Here is a 22,908-nt window from a genome sequence, read left to right on the forward strand (position 1 = left end):
GTGACTGAGGACTAGCACCCGTCTTCGCTCTCTTCTTCAGGCTGTGAGTGTAAGAGACTGTTTCAACCCCCTGCTGCCTTGATTTCCCCAACTTGCACATTGTAAGCTAAAGAAAACCTTTCCTTAAGTTGCTTTGACCGGAATATTTTACACAGAAACAGGAAAAGAGGACAAGACACCTTTCTATAAATTTTCCTATTTGTCAACTAATATTCTGGGAGTGTTATGTCTCAGCAACAACAGGAAAGATATTCTTGGTATAGGTTAAGTTAGGTGTGCCACACTCAATACATTTCCCTTCCCATCTATGATATATAACCCAACATCTCTGCTTTTTTGTTCTTGTCCTCACTGAGCACATTAGTGGTCTTTGTATCTGGAACATTCGAGGATACGTATGTTGTACGATTAGAGGCATGTGTAGTGAATGAATACTTATCTAATACATCTGTGTAGCCGGATACTGCGCATAATAGCTGGTGTAAGCGAGTAATTTAGTTTTAGGAAAATGACAGCTGAAGAAAGAACACAGTGGGACAATTTCAAAGTGAGTCATAAGTTTGGTCTTGAAAGGTAAAAGGATGTAGGAGGAAGAAAGTCACCCAAACAAGCTTAAGACTAAAGTCCTAACTGGAAAAGTATTCATAGTGCCTGCAAAATGGCCAATTAGACCAGAACGGAGGTGTGGCTCCCATATGGAGCTATGGATTTTTTTTTTTCTTGGTGGGTCCGATTGCCGAGTTGGTGCTAAACCGAAAGACTGGGACTTTGGAAGCCAGGCGGTGGTGTCGCACGCCTTTAATCCCAGCACTCGGGAGGCAGAGGCAAGCGGATCTCTGGGAGTTCGAGGACGGCCTGGTCTACAAGAGCTAGTTCCGGGACAGGCACCAAAAGCTACAGAGAAACCCTGTCTCGAAAAACCAAAAAAAAAAAAAAAAAAAAAAAAGACTGGGACTTTGGGACCTTGATCACCCCCAAGACGCCTCGTGGAAGAAGAGAGTAAGCCTGGCCCAACCCCGCACCTGTTTTGGTCCCGCCCCCGCAGCAGTTGGCTCCGCCTCCCTATGGCGAGAGCCAATGGACTGGACTCCTGGAGGCGGGCTCCAGAGGGCGTGAGGCGTGAGGCGTGGGGCGCGAGGCCGGGGCGGGGCGTCGCGTCCGCGGCTGGCGCGGTCGTGGCGGTGGCTGCTGGGGAGGTGGCGGCGTCGGCTCGACCGGGCGTCCGCGGGCCAGCCGTGGGGGATGGGGGCGGCGAGCTCCAGCCGGCAGAGGGGGCGGCGGCCGTGAGTGTGGGTCTGGCGTCAGGGACGCGGGATGGAGCCCCACGGTGAGTGAGGGGAGGCGGCTCGGGCTCCCGCCGTGCCCCGGGGCGGACGCTTTGGGGTCTGGGGTCCCGGAGGCGCGGGGCGGAGGCGGCTGCGGGCAAGGCCGGGAGCTTCTCGCTCCAAGTCCCCTCCAACTCCGAGGGTCGGACCGGACGGGGAGGGCCGGGGCGGATATTAGCGGGGATGTTGCGGACCCTGGTGCGGGGATCGGCGTCGGCGGTCGGGCAGCGGCTCGCGGGAGTGACCGTTCACGTCCCGCGTCTCGTCTGCGAGCGTCCGGCAGCCCCGGGCCCTTTCCCAGCCTCCGCACGCCCCTGCCCGAGACGCTCGGGCTCCCGGAGCTTCCCCGTTGCTTTTCTTCCTCGGGTCTCTACGTCCGCGTTCCCTGAGACCCTGTTAGGAAGTTTGGTGGCGTTCTCACTAACTCCACTGTGACAGATGCAGAGGCTGAGGAATGGTAACGCCACCTCCTGCTCCGTCCTCACTTTCCTTCTGGCACGTCTTATCCTGGAGCCGGCTGTTTGTCACACGCCGCCCCCCCACCCCGTGCCCTACCCCCCCCCCCCCCCCCCCCCGTCCCAGGCGTTTCTGTCACTTTCCTCCTTGCATTCCTTGGGCTCTGGTCACCCTTTTCCCAGCTGTGGCCCTAGGGTAAATTGTGTGCTTTGCTAGACGAGGAATTGATAAACTGAGATTACAGCTAACCACCAGGGGAGCCTGCCCATGAAAGTTTTATTGCCGAGAATGTCCCAGGACTTTGTCTTTGATGGAAACCTGGTGTCCTGGAGTCCTGTCTTGCTTCCACAGAACGAAGTTGCTCAAGGCTTCTGGTCTTGGGACTCTTTTGACAATACCCTGAGCTTATCTCACTTTTTTTTTTTTTTAAACCACTAGCCGTCTGTGGAGATCAAAGATTGGGTTTCACACCGTGTTCTTTTGATATCTTTTAAGGGGAGGGGAAATGTTTTGCGTTCGAAGATCATAGTGGAGCCCAGCAGGTTTTGTTTTGTTTACCTTTTTCTTATGTGGGAATTCGGTTTACCTTCTCATTGAATTTGGGGGACAGGAGTTACCTCTTTCTGAAAAAGGATTCAAAATTAGATCTGAAACCCTAACATGAGATTTAGGTCACTTTCTTCCCGTGATTTCTTTAGGCAGTTTGCCAGAAATGCCTACTTAGAAATGCTTCAAGTACTGCGCAAGGAAGGAGCTCTGACACTTAGGCCTCATTACCCTTACGGTGCCTAGAGCTCTGGTCTCATGATTTTGAGAAGCTTGAGAGTGAACTTGAGTAAGGTAGGCCCAGATAGAAAATGTTTCAAATCCCCAAACTGGCAGAAAATAGAACTTCGTCTGGGAAGAAGAAAGCACCCTTGGGCAAATACATGTTGGCTGTTCTGTTCTCTTCAAATAGAGCACATACCTGACTTTCCAGTGGCTTCATCTCTGTAAAAGCCGTTTCTGCAGCAACTGCTGTTGGTCTTAAGGGTTTAGAGCTATGCTAAGTAAAGTTCATGCCCAGAAAGCATCGTGGAAGGATTTTTATTTTATCTTATGCCTTTGATCAACTATTCCACATTCACTGAAAAGACTCCATCCCACTATGCTATAGAGAACCCCTGACAACCTTTCCATTTATTGAGTATCTAGAGACAATATCGGATATAGCCCAAAGCATAATGTTATAGAAAGTGTGTTGAATGTCCTGTGGGAAAGTAGAGGCATGGTTTTTTTAGTAAGCAGAGTGTAAGGTTTCTTGGAAGAAGTGTCTTGTGTGAGTTTGAAGGCTCAGAAAATGGGTTTTCAGTACATACAGAGGACAGAGCCCTCCTGGGCAGAACTGCAGGTTATCTCCACTGTACACCAGGATGTCACGGGTCCAGTTCTGCAGTTGAGCATTTAGGGTGGTTTCCTTGAGTTTTGTTGTTGCTTGTTTTTTTTTAAAATTTCCCACTCACTTCCATCGTGGTCATGAGTCACATACGCCTGTTGGTAAAGAAACAAGGCAGTTTGCAGACCATTCTGTTATACTAAGATTTTTGTGGAAGGTTAGCATTTTATTGTTTCTCTTTATTACTACTGTGATAAGGAAATGAGCCAGCCTGTGCAGAGAGTAGACACTAGGTGATACTGCTTCCTTTGTAATAGTCTTTCTCTCAAGACACGTGTCAGTGTGTGTTCTTGAGAAAGTTTTCAAATACCAGTCTCCCTTTTAAAGAAGTAATCAATACTTTATATGCTTTTAAAATTTTTGTTGATTTTATGTATATGTGTGTGCCTGAGTGTGTGTATGTATGTGTGCTGCATGTGTGCAGGAGCCTGTGAAGGTTAGATAAGGTATCGTAGCCCCTGGAACTGGAGTGACAGATGGTTGTGAGCTGCCATCTGAGTGCTGGGAACCGAACCCAGAACCTCTGGGAGAGTTCAGTGCTCTTGCCTGGTGAGCCATCTCCAGCCCACATGAAATGGTTGGGAAGGAGTGGTCAGAGTTCCAGGGACTTTCAGTCACAACATTTTATAGTTTTGCTTATTATTCATCTGTCGATTTTTTTGTTTTGTTTTGTTTTGTTTTGTTTTTCGAGACAGGGTTTCTCTGTGGTTGTGGAGCCTGTCCTGGAACTAGCTCTTGTAGACCAGGCTGGTCTCGAACTCACAGAGATCCGCCTGCCTCTGCCTCCCGAGTGCTGGAATTAAAGGCGTGCGCCACCACCGCCCGGCTCATCTGTCGATTTTTGCTTAATGTGTTTGATTTTGTGTATCCCTGACTGGCTTCCGAAGGAAAAATGGGAAGGGGAGAATAAAAGGGAGTATTGTGATTGGACTGGTTGGAGAATCTTGAGTGATCCCAAGGTAGATCTGGTGGATAGACTCTTTGAAAACAAAATAGTTTTTTAATATGGAAAATTTCAAGCATATATGAAAGTATATAAATAATAATAAATAGAAATAATATAAGGAATTTCTCTATATCCAGCTTCCGCATCACAGAATATGAATTTATGGCCAGTCTTTTCTCCCAGTACTGTGAATTGAACCCAAAACCTCAAACATCCTAGGCAAGCGCTCTCCCACTGAGCAGTTCCCGCAGATACTTTTAAGATACACCTTTGATTTTGAGGAATATTTTAAATTGCTGAACTTGCTTTTCTGCAGCTGGAATATCTGAGATTGTAGGCATGTATTACTAAACCTGGCCATTCTATTTATATCACCCCTTCATTCAGCCTTCCATATTATTTTGATATAAATCTTAGACATCATATTATTTATTCATAAAATTTCAGCATGTCTTTCCCAAGGAAAGATGATTAAATATAACACCAACATTCTCCATAGTTCAGTTCAGTGTTGAGTCAAATTATAGGTAATTTTTTAATAGCTCGAGTCAAGGTACAGATGAGCTTCATATATTGTAATTGGCATGTACACATTGACATACACATAATTTATGCATAATTTATACATAATAGAATTTATAGTTCATAAGTATACACTTTGAATTTTGACAAATGATTTGTACTCATGTAATCACTATAATAATAAAAAATTTTTAGAATCATGTTTGCATCATTCTAAAATTTATTCATACTAATTTGTAAGTTCTCCCACATCTATGTATTACTCTGTCCATAGACAACCAATATAATGCTTTTGCTACTAAATACTAGCTTTAATATTTCTAAAGTTTCATATAAATTAATTATGCTAATGTACATAAATTGTTTTTCTACATTTTTAACCTGACTTTTTTGACTTAGCATAATGCTTTCATTTTTTTTTTTTAGATTTTTTTTTTTAATGTGTGCGAGTGCTTTGCTTGAGTATGTGTATGTGTCGCACATGCATACCTGGTGCTCTGTGAAGAGCGAGCTGGATTCCCTGGAACTGATCGTATGGATGGTCGGAAGCCGCCATGAGTGCTGGGAACCCAGCCCAGTCCCTTACAAAAGCACCAACTGCTCTTAGCCTTGGAGCTGCCTCTCCGGCCTTCAGCACAGTGCTTTTAAGATTCATCTGTGAATTCTTGTTATGTCGTGGGTAACTTTTGTTAGTGGTGGTATCCCATTTTAAGACTGTACCCGCACTTTATTGGCTTGTCTGTTGAGGGATATTGGCTATTTACAGTTTCTGAATGCCTTAAAAATATTTGTGAATAAGATTGGAGTGAATGTACGTTTTCATTTCTTGTGTGTATGTCAAGGAGAAGATTTAACTATATAAGAAGCTGCCAGATTGTGTTCCTCCAACTGTGTGCCTTGCATGGTGACACTGTATTCAGTTGGTATCGCTCTACATCCTCAACAACATGTAATATTTTGGTTTAGCTGAAATTAAAGTTTCTTGTGATTATTACATCTCAGTTTAGGTTAAATTTGCATCTTCCTGATTCTGAACACTATTCCAAGTGCATGTTTCCCAGCTGTGTTCCTCCTTCTGTAAATCATTCCTTCATTACTTACTGAGTTTATTAGTTTGTGAGTGGTGTTAGTATTCAGGCGTCTGCACTGGCCTGCCCTTGGGCTTCTGACCGGATATGTCCTCAGCCACAGCCACTAAGAGCACTTTGCTGTGTTCCCTTTTAAAAGGACCCTGCCCACCTCCCCCTTATCTCTATCTTCCTCCCTCCCCCCCTTGCTCACTTCCTCTCCTTTCCTCCTCCCCCCCCCTCTCTCTTCCTTCCTCCCTCCCCTTTACCCCCCTCCTGGTCTCTCTGTCACTTCACCTTCTCTCTCTCTTTCTCTCTCTGTTGCTCTCTTCTCTTCTGCTGCTCCTGTCCCCAGAAGCCAGTCTCCCCCTTTCCTTTCCCTAGGTTCCCTTTCCCCTAATAAAACCCCTCCGCACAAACTCTGTCTTTCCCTTGTGCGCCTGCTTTTTTTTTTTTTAATTACAAGTGGTCTTGACATAATTCAGATACAAACTCTTTGTCAAACATTTTTTTCCAATTTTAGCTCACATTTCATATTTTAAAAGGATATTTTAAAGAATAAAAGTTAATTTTCATCCAGTTTGCCAATGTTTTCTTTTGTTGTTTTTGCTTTTGGGGGTGTGTCAGGGAAATCATTTTTGCTTATAGTTTCAAAAAATATCCCACAATTTTTGAATGCAAATGGTAAATATTTTAGGCCATACTGACTCAACTGCTAAACACTGCTCCTATGGCTGAAAAGAAATTATATACAATACATAAAAACATGGCTGTGATCCTAGAAATAACCTTACTTTTAAAAATAGGCCTCTTTTCTATTCCTCTAAATTTGAAGGATTGGTGTTTAGATTTTATGTTTAGGCCTAGAGGACCTATCAAGTAAATTCATATACTGTGAATTAAGGGTTGATACTAATTTTCATCGATACAGTTATCAATTATTTATTGAAAGATTATTTTTTCTGTGTAAAAATCAGTTGACCTATATATTTGGTTTTACTTTTTGGACCATATTCTATTGCTGCATGTTGTCAATATGTCAGAAATCATATTATCTTGATTCCTGTGGCTGAATAGTAAATCTTAAAGTAGTCTTAAGTTCCCCAGTTAAAATTTTTGTTGTTGTTGTTTCATATATGTAACATTTTAATGTAAAATTTAAGGTCAGGCTGGGTGGGTGTAGTGCCACATGCCTTTAACCTAGCACTTGGGAGGCAGAGGCAGGCAGAGCTCTGTGAGTTTGAGGTCTGTCTGGTCTATAGAGGGAGTTCCAGGACACCCAGGACACCCAGACATAGTGAGACTGTCTTAGAAAAAAATAAAATAAATAAGGCCCACAGTGACTCCTTGAAACTATAATTTGAGGTAGGAAAACTGCCATGAGCTCAAGACTAACGTGGGCTACACAGTGAATGCCAGATATTCTAGTTTCATTTCTGACTAAAAGCAGCATAGGAGGAGAGGGCTTATCTCACAATTCCAAGTTACAGTCCCTTATTGAGGGAAGTTGAGGCAGTCACATTACTTCCACAGTCAAGGGCAGAGAAATGAGTGGATCCTTGCTTGCTTCTGCTTGCCACTTACTCAGACTTTCTCTGGTCCAGGAAATGGTGCTGACTGCAAAGTGGACTGGGTCTTCTCAGAACAATTAGCTACCAAAGACCAGTCCTCTATAGAGATGTCCATAGACCAACCTGTTAGAGACCCTTCCCCGCTAATTCTAAGCTGTAGTAAGTTGACAGGGTTTGTTGGGGTTTTTTTTTTGTTTTTGTTTTCATTTTTTTGTTGTTTTGGTTTTTCAAGACAGGTTTCTCTGTATAGGAGTCCTGGCTGTCCTGGAATTTGCTTTGTAGACCAGGCTGGCCTCAAACTCACTGAGATCCTCCTGTATCTGCCTTCCGAGTGCTGGGAGTAAAGGTGTGCACCACCGCTGCCCTGCAATAAGGTCTTTTTGTTTGGTTGGGTTTTGTTTGTTTGTTTCTCCGAGACAGGTTTTCTCTATTGTTTTGGAGCCTGTCCTGGAGCTAGCTCTGGTAGACCAGGCTGACCTCGAACCCACAAATATCAGCCTGCCTCTGCCTCCCGAGTGCTGGAATTAAAGGCGTGCGCCCCCACCACCTTAGTGTTTTGTTTTCCAAGATATGGTTTCTCTGTGTACCTCTGGTTGTCCTAGAACTTGCTTTGTAGACTAAGCTGACCTCAAATTCAAAAGAGATCCCTTTGCCTCCTGAGTGCAGGAATTAAAGGCATGAGCCAACACTGCCCAGCTGCAAGTTGATGTTTTAAATTTGACCAACATTAGACTATGGTATGAACGCTGCCTCCTTTTTTTTTTTTTTTTAAGATATTGAACCTTCTTATTCATGAAAATGATTACTTTATTGTGGATTTAGTCAACTTTTTGATTTCTTGCAGTAGTGTTTTCTTAAGATTTATTTTATTTTTTTTTTTTTTTTGGTTTTTCGAGACAGGGTTTCTCTGTGGTTTTGGATCCTGTCCTGGAACTAGCTCTTGTAGACCAGGATGGTCTCGAACTCACAGAGATTCACCTGCCTCTGCCTCCCGAGTGCTGGGATTAAAGGCGTGCGCCACCACCGCCCGGCTCTTAAGATTTATTTTTATTTTAAATTATTTGTATGTGTGTTGCTTGGGTACATGTACTTTGCAGAGGCCAGAGAACATCAGGTCTCCTGGAGCTGGAGTTAGAAGTAGTTGTTAAGCCACCAGATGTGGGTGCTGGGAACTAACTTAGGTTGTCTGCAAGAAGAGAACAAGTCTCTTTCATGCCTGCTGAGCCATCTGGCCCTCCAGTCTAGCGGCAGTGTTTCATGGTTACCAGTTTAGGGAAAGTTTTGCTAAGCTTCTCCCTGAAATGTCTTGGTTTTGTTTGCTTGTTGTTTGTTATGAAATTGTAAATGGCATTGGTTTTTAAATTTTCATTATTCAACTGTTAGTTTATAAAGTTGATGTGATGTATGTATTAACTTGTGCTCTATTCTTGTTCTTTTAAAATATAGTTAATAAATTCTTCAGGTTTTTCTTTTAGGTACACAATTTCGTCATCTCTGAGTGAAGTGGTCTACTTCTCTTTTAGTCTGGATGTATTTTATTTCTTACTGTGCTGCTTTAAACTTTGATTAACAACAGTATTTTCACCAGGAGCTATAGTGGTGACTGAGGCTTTTTATGCCTTTTATCAGATTGAAGAAATTCACTTCTAGTTTAACTTTGCAGACTTTTTAATGATCATGAATGGGCAAGGAATTTTGTTAGATGCTTTTACTGCATCTTTTGAAATGGTCACATGAGTTCTTCTAGTGTTGTTAAATTTACATCCCTGGAACAAGCTCTTTTTAAATATGATATTGTTATAGTCTGTGTGTAAATACTGCATTTGAGGAATTTTGATCTGTGATTTTGATGTGTCATTGTTTGGTTTTAGTATCAGGAGAATGCTGCTTCAAAAATATTTGGAAAGATTCTTCCTCTGTTTCGCGAGTGTTTGCATATATTATTTTTCTGGTTCAATGGATTTTTATCAGTAAAATACAGTAGATTTGCAATTTTTGTTTCAGAAAGTTTTAAATTATGAACTCAATTTTTAAAAACATGTATAAGAACTACTTAGATTTTCTGTTTCTTTTGTTGGGTTTCTTTGAAGTTGTTCAGTTTAAAGTTACTGTAAATTCCTTTGTAGCCCTTTAATATCTATTGGGTCTGTAATGGTTTTCCATCTTTCACTCATATTAGTAGTTTGTGTTTATTGCTGTCTTTATTTTTTAATCAGTCTGGCTAAATCTTTATCAATTTAACTAATCTTTTTTTCTTCTTCTTCAGTGATAGGGTTTCTTTGTGTAGCCTTGGCTGTCCTAGAACTTGCTCTGTAGACCAGGCTGGCCTTGAACTCACAGAGACCCACCTGCTCTGTCTTTTGAGTCCTGGGATTAAAAGCATGCACCACTACCTCCCAGCATGTTTTTATTTTCATTCAATTTAAAATACTTTAAAATTTCACGTGTAGAAATTTTGCCTCTGTATTAAAAACAAGCTTTGTAATTAACAAATATTTGGAAATTCAACAGATACCTTTATGCTGTTGATGTCACATTTAATCTTGCCTAGGTTAGAAAACTTACACTTCATTATTTAAGTTACTTATAATCTCATGTATGGTCTATTTTAGTGATTGTGTATTCTGCCATTTGGGGGTGGAATTTTCTGTAGTCTGTCTTGCCAAATTTGTTAATATTGTTTTTCAGATCTTTTAAAGCCCTAATAATTGTATGGTTTTATTGTGTTGATGCTGAGAGAAGAGTGTCTGGAATGTGCATCAGGTAAAAGTTGGGAGACTGTAGAGTTTACTCCATTGAAAGTTGAAAGGCTGCAGAATTTTTTTTTTGTGGTTAGTGATCCCATCTCTCAAAGACTAGTACTGTCCCTTGCTCTGTGTAGTCCAGCATCTGAAAATAGTATCAACGCCCCCTCCCCCTCTTTTCTAGTTGTTTAGTAAATGGACAAATCTGTTGATATTTATCCTTGCACTGTATCTTTTAAGGATTTCTTTGCCTCTGAATAGTGTCTCATTATGTAGACCTAGCTGGCCTTGAACTCGTAGATCTACCTGCTTGTACTACTACCAGTGATCCTCTTTTAAGACTTTTTAATCTAGACATTTTTCTTTATCTGTTTTCATGTAATTTTTGTTGAAGAAATTGTGTTAACTCAGTTCAGGTTTTGCTGGGGGCATACTGTGATATAATTTGGCATAATTTTCTATATATACTTTATAAAGTATAAGTATAAAGCAGTTGGATCTAGAGTAGAGTAATATTGTCTTGACCTTTTGAGGCTGTCTGGGCTGGAGAGATGGTTCAGTGGTTAAGAGAACTGACTGCTCTTCCAAAGGACCAGGGTTCAATTCCCAGCACCCACATGGTAGTTCACAACTGCCTGTAAGTACAGATTCTAGGGACTCTGATACCCTCATAGGGACATCCTTGCAGGCAAGAGTGGGCTGTTGTATGCTTTATGTATGTGTTTAGCATGTCCATGGGCTTTACCCACTAGATGTCAGTAGAACCCCTTCCTCCACTGTGACAACCAAAAATGACTCCAGATGGCAAATGCTTTTAGGACCGTGTTTTGCTATGAAAAATAGAGGCTGCCTAATACACAGCCCACTTAGGAATGTGAAAACATCTGCTTAACAAAACTAGCAATCAGGTGATATCACCATCATCAATAGGAATATAATTATTCAGACATTTTGAAGAGAGTGTATAAAGGACATTTAGAAATTTGATGCTTCACAGAATGGAAATTTACAGGAACTAAAGAGAGTGCAAGTCACCATTTTAGGAAAGAAAAATGCTAGAAACAGTCAAACAAAGAATGGTAAAAACACAATAATTTCTTTTCAATTATAAGTTGCTTACAGAATGATTTTTCTGCAACCTGTTGAAAAATTTGAGATGTTGCATTTTTGCAATAGATGATTCAAAGACGGTTTTTACTTTTGTGAGGGGCTTTATAATTTTATTATAAATCAATAATTTTAAGTAGCAAAGTATTAGTTCAGTGTTGTGCTTTTTATGCTTAAACTTATTTGTGTCATATAAAATTACTTTAAAATATAGATTTATAAGATTATCCTTTTAATTTAAAAATTAGCTTACCTTTGTGAATATTTGTAAATATCCTTTGGATGAAGAATGGTAACTAATATTCTTTAGGTGACTGAAGATACCAGAATTTCCCATAAACAACCCTACTTATAATGTAACATCTCATACCCCTTCACGTATTCTGTGTCAGGTTTTATGGACAGTAGCTGGCTGTTTGGATAATGGTGGGGAGAATTAGAGTCAGATCTACTGTAGAAAATGTCAACAACCACTCAGGGCAGATGGTTTTCCAAGACAGGCTTCTCTCTGTAGCCCTGGTTGTTCTGAAACTCGCTTTGCAGAGTTCCATGTTAACCTCAAACTCACAGAGACCCCCTGCCTCTGCCTCCTCAGTGCTAGGATTAAAGGTGTGCCCCACTGCTGTCTGGCACATGGCACATACTTCTCTTGATGTCCTTGGCCTTCAGAATCCTTTCTTTTCCCTTAGTTTTGAGTGACCAGTGGTTTCATGAGTTGTTCATGGTGCATTATTCTTCTCCAGTGATATTTAAGGGAATGTCAGGTTTTTTAAACATGTTTTCAATATTATTATTGCTTTAAATTTTGATATAGTTAAGTTTGATGCTTTATGCGTACATTTTAAACAATTAAATCTGAAAAGCTGAAACAGAAAACTGTACTGCTGAGTGACCAAAGAGCACTTTGTTCTCAAATTGTCTTTGCTAGGTAACAACCCAAAGTATGCATTGACTTATTACTTCCCCTGTCTTTGCTTGTTTCTTCCTTGGTTTTTGTTGCCTTAATTCTACAACCCACGATTTTTTTTCCTCCTCTCCCCACACTACCCTGGATGTCTTCTTTCCCACATGCGGTCATTTTTCTGTCTCCCCACTATTCTCATAGGCACCCTCCCCTGTGTTTTCCTCTCTATTCGTGTATTGAATTCAAGAGCCCTTATATTCTGGGGACCCTGCTGATTTTTTTTGTTTACTTGCTTGCTTTTATTTATTTAGGCATATTTCTCTGTGCAACAGCTCTGGATGCCCTGGAACTCACTCTGTAGACCAGGCTGGCCTCAAATTCTGCCTCCCAAGTGCTAGAATTAAAGGCGTGAGCCACCATGGCCCGCCAGTGTAGCTCATTCTTTTGAGAGTATTGGGCGAGGCCGTGTTACAAGTTACCTGTGAGGAACCTTTGTCTCCCTCTTTATCACTCGGGGTTTGCCGATGGGGGATGAAAGTGGTCCAGGAAATACAGATTAATCATCCAAGAACTCCCATCAGCCAAATCCAGTTCTCAGGTGACTTTTCCTAAGCACTGTCTCCAGTAAGGAGACCCTGTCAGGCCAAAAACTGTTGACAGACCGACTATCACACCCTGGGCTCCTCTACCTGTTGTTCGCACTGCCACCGCCCCAACCAGTGTGAGCCAATGGACTGGGCTCCAGGGGGTGGGCTGAGGCGGGATGAGGGTGGGGCCAGGGCGAAGCACCGCTGGGACAGCTGCTTCGCCGCAGTGCTGGCTTAGCCCGGCATGGGGGATGGAGGCCGCAAGTTTCAGCTCTAGGCGGCTACCGCCGCGAGGCCGTGCGAGTTCCTCTGGAGTTGGTGCTGGAGATACAGGATGGAGCCCCGGGGTGAGTGAGGGCCGGTGGTGCTCGGTCCCACTGAGGCTGCTGGGTTGGGGTTCCTGTGAATTGCTGTCGAGCCTGGGTCCGAATACGAGCTTCGGACCTGGATTGTGAACACCGACCTGTGGGGGTGAGCATACGGTGACCCAAGTAAAAACGCGTAGTTAGGGCATATTTACCTACAGTGTTCTGAAACTTCACACGTTGTAACTCCTTTAATTCTCAGGACAGGTCTGACCCCTCAATTCCTTTCTCACACGGGAAAGGTGAGGTTAAAAGCTGCCCATACAAAGTAGTAATTGCCAGGATCAAGGCTTAAATCTAGACGCCCTTGCCCCAGAAGCCATGCTCTGGAGCACAGTCTGCTCCCGCCAACCCGCCTGCAATTCTCACTCCAGATGGGTGCTCAGTTCCGAGATATTTTAGGAGTTCCGTCGTGCGTATTCTCATCTGGTTTGTGTTTAGAAGGCTGTTCTTTTTGAACGCTCCTCAGTGTCACGGTGTGTTCTAATTTTGCTTTGGATATGTTTGGAGGTTTGATGGTTTAATTGTAAGACGTGTTAGGAGGGACTCGCTCAGGATTGAGGGTTTTGAAGGTGGAATTCTAGTTGCTGTCGACAGTCTCTGCTTATCAGTTTTTCACTCCTGGGAGATAATTCACCAAACACCTTTTTAGAGAACAGACATCACCTGCTAAGGCTTTAGACTCGGTGACCCTTTCTCTTGTCTGTTGTGTCCTTTTGTCGGTCGCTATCCATGTTTACTGTCCCTTTTCGTTTCTTTTTTCTTTTCTCTATATTTAAATCAGGGATGGGGAACGTGTGCTTTGGCGTATTGTAGTTTTGGCTGATCAGAAGTGCGCCTTCCCTGCCAGGAATGCTAAACATTCTGAAGGCGTGGGAGGCAGGGCAGCACCCCTCTTCCCCCCGCGCCCCCCCCCCGTCCCAATTTCCCCCACCACCACCTTTGTAAAATTTTTTTTTTTTAATTATCATGCTGGGTTCAAACTGCACAGAAATGAAGTGTATGTGTGTTCTGTGTCTTACTTTAGAAATTGTTAAGAATAAAGCTGTTTCTGATATGTTTCCATTCCGTTCTTGTAGAGTGCTTTTTAAAAGTATAATCAAAGACATTTAGACTTGTCTCCTACGTTTTTTGCAACGTTTTTTAATAGATTCTCACAAACTCAGAAATTATGCTGAAATAGCAGAGTTCTGAAGTTTATGTAACTTTTAAAAGTGTAAGTAGGAAGAACTAAAGTACAGATATTTGGGGCACTTTTACATTCCATTTAGCTTTCTGCTTCTATCATATACATTATAGAGTGTGTGAGGGGATTTTGATTGACACGGACTGCTGAAGCCTTGTAAAAGTCACCATTTGGGAGTTTAGGAAATTTGTGTGCACAGTTTTTTTCCTAGTGGTTGGTTAGACCCAGGGCCTCTTGCCAGGCAGGGCTTTCCCACTGAGCTATGAATCCGTATTTGTCATGCACATATGATTTAGAGCTTAGAGTGTACAAAGTAGTTTTTGTATGTTTTCTACTAGCTATAAAATTCCTTAAGACATAGATAATACAATTTTTAATGTTCATGGCTTGGAGTTGGAAGAGATGAGAATTAGTTTCACAAGTGTTTCGTTGAGCAGTCTGTTTGCACAGTTCAAACTTCACTTGGAAGCATTTACTAGGTTTCCATTAAATCAGTTAAGCTTTTGGAATTGTTTCCAGTACTATATTTCTTGCTTACAATCTATAGACTTATGAAGTCACAGCTGTTTATTACTTAAATATGTTTAAGAACAATTTCCCACAATAAAGTACTCTAGTAATAATAACTCACAATGACTGAGTCTTCATGCCAGGCACTGTGCTAAGTACTTTCTATGCATTACTATCTAATTTAATTAAATTACCAGTTGCAATCTATTATTAACTATACTTTATATTACCACTAACCAGGGAATATTCATTTTGGCGCATGGGAAAGTAGTGTATAGGATCTTGCAGAGTGCATATTGTCCAGGCTTTCTCATTGTCATAGTTCAATTATGAAAGTACGATTTTAATTTTAAACATCTTTTCAATTGTAATGTTGCCCCTTTAAAGTTTTAAAAGAAAAACTGTAAAAACTTTCTAAAACATAGTACATTCAGTATAATGCATATTTCAAGCCTTATCCCCCATGTGTGTTCATTTGTGTGTTAACAGATTTTCTAAGTCTTGTCTAAAAGTTAGAAGCCTTTTTGAAACAAGGTTTACAACTTTGAGTTGCTAATTTGACACAAATTGTTCTGTTCTTTTTATTCATGAATTGTTTTTAAACTTGTTATGTCTTTTGATTCTTAAAGTCTTTTTATCAGTGGCTGTGACTAATTGTCTAATTTACTAAATTTAAAGGCACCATAAACAGAAAGATTTTATTATGTAAGCTACAAAGGTGATAAAGTTTGGTAGTTTATTAGTAGCCTCCTCAGAGATACCAAACAAGATACTTTAGTATTATTTTATTTGTTTTTGTTAGTTGAAATGAATACTTTAATATTAATGACCAAAAATTATTCTGGGTTCATTTTGGAAATTACACGCTTAAGGAATAATTTTAGTTTTAAAGCTGGTTTAAATATAAAAGGTATAGGCTTAAATAATTTGAAATTGACAAAAGGCATTGAATAAAGGAATTTTTAAAGCTATTAAAAGGTAATAACATGCTATTTACATAATCAGAAAAATGATAATACAACTTTCAGGCCTGGTGTGGTGGTACACGCCTTTAATCTCAGCACTCAGGGAGACAGAGACAGGTGGATTTCTGTGAGTTTAAGGTCAGCTTGGTCTACAGAGTGAGTTTGAGGACAGCCAGGAATACACAGAGAAACTCTGTCTTGAAAAAAACAAAACTTAAAGAAAAAAAGAAATACAACTTTGATTTTTGTTTTATGTGTCTTAGTATAATTTCATATGCTTCTTTTTAAGAAAGAATATTTTAGGTATAGAATTTTAAGTGATTTTTCCCTTAAATATTACAACCTAGTTTTGTGTTTTCTATAAAATTGTTACAGTAAACTTACAAGCCTGTTCATTACTATTTTTGCCAATTCATTCATTTTGCAGACAGTTCAAAGTAGGCCATCCCTAATATGCTCACTGTAGTGTAAGCACAGAATGCATGGTTAACAAACCATTATGGTCTTGATTGTAGTCTAGATCAGGAATTATCGGAGAAGGCATTTGTTTGAACTATAGTAAATACAAAGTGAAATTTTCAGATACTGCAGGACTACTGGAGATTTGACCAGGTGGGTGGTGGTGATACAGGAAGATTTCCTTAAGAGAATGATTTTTTGAGCTGTCAGAGAAAGTAAACTCGGGAGTAAAATCTGAGAGTGTCCAGGTAGATGTGATGGACAGGATCCTCAGCTAAAAAGATGAACTAGGGGCTGAGCTAGAGATAGCTAAGGGCCTAAGAGAACACACTTCTCTTATAGAAGAACTAAATTTTGTTTCCAGTAGCCATGCCAGGCAGCTTACAACCGCCTATAACTCCTGCTCCATGGGGATCCAGGTCAGCTTCTCTGGCCTACTTGGGTATTTGTGTGTGTGTGCGCGCACACACACACACACACACTCTAACTTAATGTAAATAATAATAATAAATAAAATATGAAATAGGATACAATAAGAAAGTGTACAAATATGTCACCTGGGCCCTTAGAATATGTTTTTTGTGAAACAAAGGCATTTGTGTGTGTACTATGCACAAAATGACATACTCAGTGTGTGTACTAGTCATGGTGCATAATTACTTCATGTTGTGGCCTTTAGTAAACAAAAATGGTCTGAAAATGAAAAGGGTGTGTGTGGCAAAATGTGAGTCCAGATGTTTTTGCAGAGGCAGATGGGAGCCAGCTATCATTTTGAACCTCATAGACCGTGGCGTTTACCTCTGTCCTTTTGGAAAGTACTGAGCAAAGAAGGAATACTAAGAGATATGTTTCATAGGTTCATAACACAAAAATGGAAGTAGACAAATCCTTAGGAAATTAGTATAGTAGCTTAATAAGAAATAGTGGTAGTTCATTAGCATAGTACCAGTAAAAGTAGAGGGATAGACTAAAGAATTGTAATTGGAAACCAAAAGTCTAATATGTCAGATATGTTATGAATAGACAATGTGTCTTACATTTAGCAAAGATATTATTACATGCAACTTTCTTCTGTTTATTACATGGAGGTCCTCAGCTGTTCTGTCATTCTGAAAGTATCCACATACTCATAGCATGTTTGGAAAACTTTTTAATGATGTTTGAACTAATTTAATATTCCTCCTTTTTTTGCAAACCCTTTTTTTTACCTAATGAGGCAGTGTCTCTCTACATAGTCCTGGCTGTCCTAAAGCTCACTCTGTTGCCCAGATTGGCCTTGATCTCACAGAGACCCCTCTTACCTCTACCTCAGGATTGCTGGGATTAAAGGTGTGCACTGCCATACCAGTCCTCCTCTTTTTTTTTTTTTTTTTTTTTGGCCTCTCTTGTTTCCTTCATGGTAACCAAAATTAGAACTTTCAATTCTGGAATGTTTAAATAAAGATAAAAGACAAAAAATTTGAGTTCCAGTAGATTGGGATTAGATGTCTTAACAGAAAACCCCCCTGTTTTGGTGTGATCTCTTTTAATCTTCATGTAAGCCTATAAATTAATTGTATAGATTACTCATCTGGGATTACATATTTGGTATTAGTTTTTTCTTACACCAAATATTGCCCCTTAACTATATCATCCTGAAATTACAAAACAAATTACTCTCATAATTGCAAATTTATTTGTCCAGTCACAGTATGTGAGATTACTGGCCATTCTTTGAGCTTCTTTCAACAAAGAAATATTCTTGACAAGTTTTGATAAGCTAGATACATACGTGTTCACGTATATGCATTCTCAGAAAATGACTCTAATTGAGCTAATGTGCTGACGGGACACTCGGGTATCATTCTCTCGTCTACTCTGATAGTAATCTCTGGGGGAGGTGTGGTCAGTATGTTCTCCATAAATGAGCATAGCACAGTGAAGACATGATTTAACAGCTTGTGAGGTCACACAGTAAGTGGGAGACTAAGATCTGTTAAACTTTTCTCTCAAAATATGTCTCATCTTTAGTTTTGAAGGCAATTCTGCAAAGGGAAAATATGACCTCCTTCTAAGTGATGCTTCAGAAGTATCTTTACATTTAAAAAAAAAAAAATCTGTATCTTAAAAATTAAAGCCAGAGGCCAGAGAGCTGGCTCAACAGTTAAGAGCACTGGCTGCTCTTCCAAGGGACCTGGGTTCAATTCCGAGCACCCATGTGGCAGCTCACAACTGTGACATGCATGCAGGCAAAACACCAATGTACAAAAAATAAAAGTAATAAATCATTCTAAAAAAAGAAAGCCAAGTAATTATGAGCACAGATTCGGGTATTACGGCTGATGGAGGTTTTCACTGAAGTTATCAGTTGAGACTATATCTATGTTTTCCTCTCTGCACCTCAGGTCCCACACATTGTGAAATGAAAAGAAAGGCAGCTTACACATCCTGGGGTTTGCTTGTCAGAGAGAGTTGTCAGATTTTAGACATTTAATGGAAGCTGCCGTTCGTAGTTGAGTGTTCTGTCTAAACTCGAAAGCTGAGGTGGGTTGTGGGCTGTTGTTGAAACCTGGTATATGATGCTGCTTGGCTGATGGAGTGTTTTCTCTCTCTGTTTTTGTCCCCTCAAGGATTTCAGTTTTTCTGACTGTTGAATGAGAGGATGATTGCTCACAAACAGAAAAAGGCAAAGAAAAAACGTGTTTGGGCATCAGGCCAGCTCTCTGCTGCTATTACACCTTCTGAAATGGGGCTCAAGTCCGTAAGCTCCAACTCCATTTTTGATCCGGAATACATCAAGGAGCTGGTGAATGATATCAGGAAGTTCTCCCATATGTTACTATATTTGAAAGAAGCTATTCTTTCAGGTTTGTCAACTGTTTTCTCAGTATTGTTATGGGTTAGTTTGTAAAACTTAAATATCATCTAGTCATGGATAAATATGCATACAGTGGCAAGAGCAGGGCATTCTTCATTACTAATTTTTTACTCCCCCCATGTTAAATGCTTACAATGTAAATGTTTTGTAATCAGATAACAGTATGATAATAAAAGCCTTGTTAAGTGTGAGGGAACAAGAGCACAAAAGAAAAAACAGTTTTGGATTTCAAGCAGTTGCGTATGTTTTTACGTTGGCTCAGAACTTGAGAACATTGGAGTTTTAATAATCGTGGTAACATTTACTGATCTGTGACAGACAGACAAACTAACATTGGTAATTTACATTGCTGATACTTTTTGTCTAAAGTTTGCTTTCATCTTTTTTGCCAAAATTTAATCTAAACTGACTCAATGAATTTTTTCTTAATAATAAATTTAATGTTCTGATAATCTGTAATCTTCCTGAAATAAGGAGTAAGCACAGAATTTATTCTCTTATCTAATTAGAATGGGTATTGAAACATGAGAGTTGATTCTCCTGAAGCAAAGAACTGTATATCACCGACTTGATTAGAGAACCTAAGTCTTTCAATGCCACTTGACCATCCACATTTGATGTCAGTGAAAATTAACGGTCGAGAGACCATCCTCTTCTTTAGTGATAAATAGCAGTTCACAGTGGCATTTCCAGACATAGAGGGTGAAGATCTCTGCTGTTTATATGACCCTCTTGGGCCTCATAGAAATTTATCAGATTTCAGTAAATATGTTTGGTCATATAACTAGAACACTTACTTTCTAAAACTACATCTTAGATTTGTACTGAGTTTGTTTTCTTTCTAACTTAAGTATAATTTTCAGCCTGAAATTTCCAAAATAATTGAATTGAAATGAAAGGTTCAAAATTTTAGTATTTACACTTGCCATCATGTATTCTTTGGGATTGTGAAACTATTATTAAAGAAATTGCTCACAGTCCTATTTATTTTAATAGCTTGATCTTGTCTAACTGTGGCTGAGTAGATGGTAGTAAAGCTAGAAAGACACCGTAAACACATTACTATACTCAGTACATCTCCACACTGACAAACCTGCCATTTAGTCAGAGGAGTATGACTTTATAATAAAGTCTTGTTTTTAACTAGGATATTTTTAAGTTGTCATTTTTATTCTTTCTGATGTATAGTCTATTACTGGTTGATTTTAAATGTTATCTAAAATGATATCTTAGGTATTATATTATTTACCTCAACTTATGGTACGGTGTAATTTAATGTTTCCAATTAAGTTTAGTTATCTTTTGTTTCACAAATTTAAAATGGTGTTTTAAAGCAAGTTGTGTCACTTTTTATCTAGAAATTTGAGTTTCATTCAGTGTATGAGTAGATAATCCAGAGACTAAGAAGATCCTCACCAGTCCTCAGAAAGAAAAGTATATATTTGTATACTTACATAAGTATAAGAAACAGAAGGAGACTACTCTTTGAGATAAAAGCGTTCATGTAGGCCTCGTGGTGGTGGTAGTAGTGGTGGCGGTGCACACCTTAATCCCAACACTAGAGAAGCAGAGGCTGGTGGATCTCTGAGTTAGAGGCCAGCCTTGTCAGAGCAAGTTCTAGGACAGCCAGGACTACACAGAGAAATCCTGTTGTGAAAAACAAAACTGAGAAAAGGTGTATGTGGAAATAGATTTATTCAGTGAAATTTAACTTAAAGATTGGTATGCACATTATTCTTTTAGTAAGAAAGTTAGTACTTAAGACAATAGATTATCATTACTACCTCAAAAGGTTTTAAATTAGAGGTTTTTTTGTTTGTTTGTTGTTTTTTAATGACAAACCAGCGACAGTAAAGTAGCTCAGTGCTAGAGTACTTGCCTCACAAGTATGAGAATAAAAGTGTGGAAACCAGGCAGTTCTAGCACTGGTGGCAAAGGTAGGGCACTAGAGACAAGCTGACTGGTGAGCTGTGTTCAGTAAGACACCTTCAGAGTGGAGAGAGCACACAGAAGATAACTCTGCTCAACTTGAGGCCTTCACACACGGCATACATGTGCATGTGTGCACCCGTAGGAACATGTGTGTGAATTCCTGTAGAGCAAGAAGAGGCCGTGGAGAAAGACTGAAGTGAGACATGGTTCAGTGTATTTATTTATCTTCAAGTTTTGTAATACAGAGTATCCCCTTTTCCCCCAAGACTCAGGTTTTTTTGTGAGCTTTTTAACAAATTTTTGTTTCCTAAGCAGAACTATGAGGTTCACTTTAGTTGTTAAAGAACTAATTGGAAGAAATAAGTAATTATCAAAGACCTCTGAATTCCTAACAGACAGGAGATACATAGTTTCACTCCTGTGTTCTCTTCCTCCCTCCTCTCTTCCCCTCCCCCTCCATTGCCCCCTATATCTCATCTGCACATGCTCTAGCTGACTCTAAATTTACAATAAATGAACTCCTTAAAGTGAAAGATCTGCCGACTGAATCCATACTCTACCTAAGATATGTGAATGAGTTAGGTTTTCCTTCCATTGCTTATCTCTAAGGGGAGGTTTCCCTGTAGTCTTAGACCATTAGCAGGTGTGGAATTTAAGTTTGAGATTTCTATCTAGTATCATTAAGGTACATTATGAATAATTAAAGGGATAAATTGTGCATCTTATATTAAAAGACTGAAAGTACTCACTTATGTGCATGTACTTTGCATTTAATTATGTAGATTTATATGTTTAATTGTAGATTAACACGTATGGAATATAAGTCTTAATTCAAGTTTGCACACCTTCCCGCCACCCTGTAGGAATAATCTGTTCTGCTTTCCAGATAACAAATTCACAAATGTTCTCCTAGTTTATGCAGTAATTTTTAGAAAAGACTTATTTTGTGTGTATAAGTTGTTTTGCCTATGTGTATACCACATGTGGTAAGTGCTCATAGGCCAGAAAAGGGTGTAGGATGCTCCTGGAGATGGAGTAATAGAAGTTATGAGCTACCTGATGCGGATGCTGGGAACCAAGCCCCCACGTCCTCTGCAAAGAGCAGCAAACGCTCTTAACTGCCATCTCTCCAGGTTTTTATATTGTAGTTTTAAAGTATTCCTCTGAAATCTAGGAATTTGAAAAATTTTAAGACTGTTTAATTACATAGACGGAATACTGCAAAATGTTTAGTTTTTCTGCTACTTCATGTGTGAAAGCATAGAATGATATAAAATACATTTATAGGGAAAACAAGTTGTGATTGTTCTTGTAACTTTGCTTTTGTTTATATACCATGATTTTTAATGAATTTTAATTGGAGTCTGCCATTGTAAGTATGGTACTTTGTCCTCATTTTTACTGTGCTGTGCTGTTTCGTTTGAGACAGAGTCTTACTATGAACATAGCTCAGGTTGAACTTGAACTAGTGACTTCTTTCTGAGCCTCTTAGTTCTGGAGATTAAAAGTATACATGCCTAGCCGGGCGGTGGTGGCACACACCTTTAATCCCAGCACTTGGGAGGCAGAAGCAGGCGGATCTCTGTGAGTTCGAGGCCAGCCTGGTCTACAAGAGCTAGTTCCAGGACAGGCTCCAAGGCTACAGAGAAACCCTGTATCAAAAAACCAAAAAACCAAAACAAAGCAAAATAAACCAAATAGATGCTCCCCCATTTCACTTTCTCTTCTCTCCCCACCTTTCCTTTTTCAAAGTTTTTTAAATAGATGGGGATGGAAGATACAAGTTTATTATGAAGCCAGGCATGGAGGCGCACACTGGACATAATGGCACATACCTTTAATCCCAGCACTTTGGAGGCAGAGGCAGGCAGATCTCTGAGTTAGGGAGTCTGTTCTACAGAGAGAGTTCCAGGATAGCCAGGGCTATACAGAGAAACTCTGACTCAGGGGAAAACAAAACAAAACAAAAA

At 40.0% G+C, this 22,908-nt stretch overlaps 1 protein-coding gene across 2 annotated transcripts in view; it reads left to right on the forward strand.

Moving 5' to 3' along the window:
• Positions 1-1,187: 1,187 nt before the first annotated feature.
• The window catches only part of Arhgap29 (Rho GTPase activating protein 29), a 68,378-nt gene continuing 46,657 nt past the window's right edge, over positions 1,188-22,908 (forward strand). Inside the window, exons 1-2 of one of the 2 annotated variants that reach the window (XM_057793685.1) lie at positions 1,188-1,327; positions 18,759-18,995. In XM_057793685.1, the coding sequence (XP_057649668.1) occupies positions 18,791-18,995 (205 nt within the window). In that variant the 5' untranslated portion in view covers positions 1,188-1,327; positions 18,759-18,790. Of the gene's footprint in view, positions 1,328-12,883; positions 13,012-18,758; positions 18,996-22,908 lie in introns of those variants that run through there. The other variant, XM_057793686.1, reaches the window with a different exon arrangement.

The sequence above is a fragment of the Chionomys nivalis genome, chromosome 18 (genome assembly GCF_950005125.1).
Source record: "Chionomys nivalis chromosome 18, mChiNiv1.1, whole genome shotgun sequence".
Classification (NCBI taxonomy): domain Eukaryota; kingdom Metazoa; phylum Chordata; class Mammalia; order Rodentia; family Cricetidae; genus Chionomys; species Chionomys nivalis.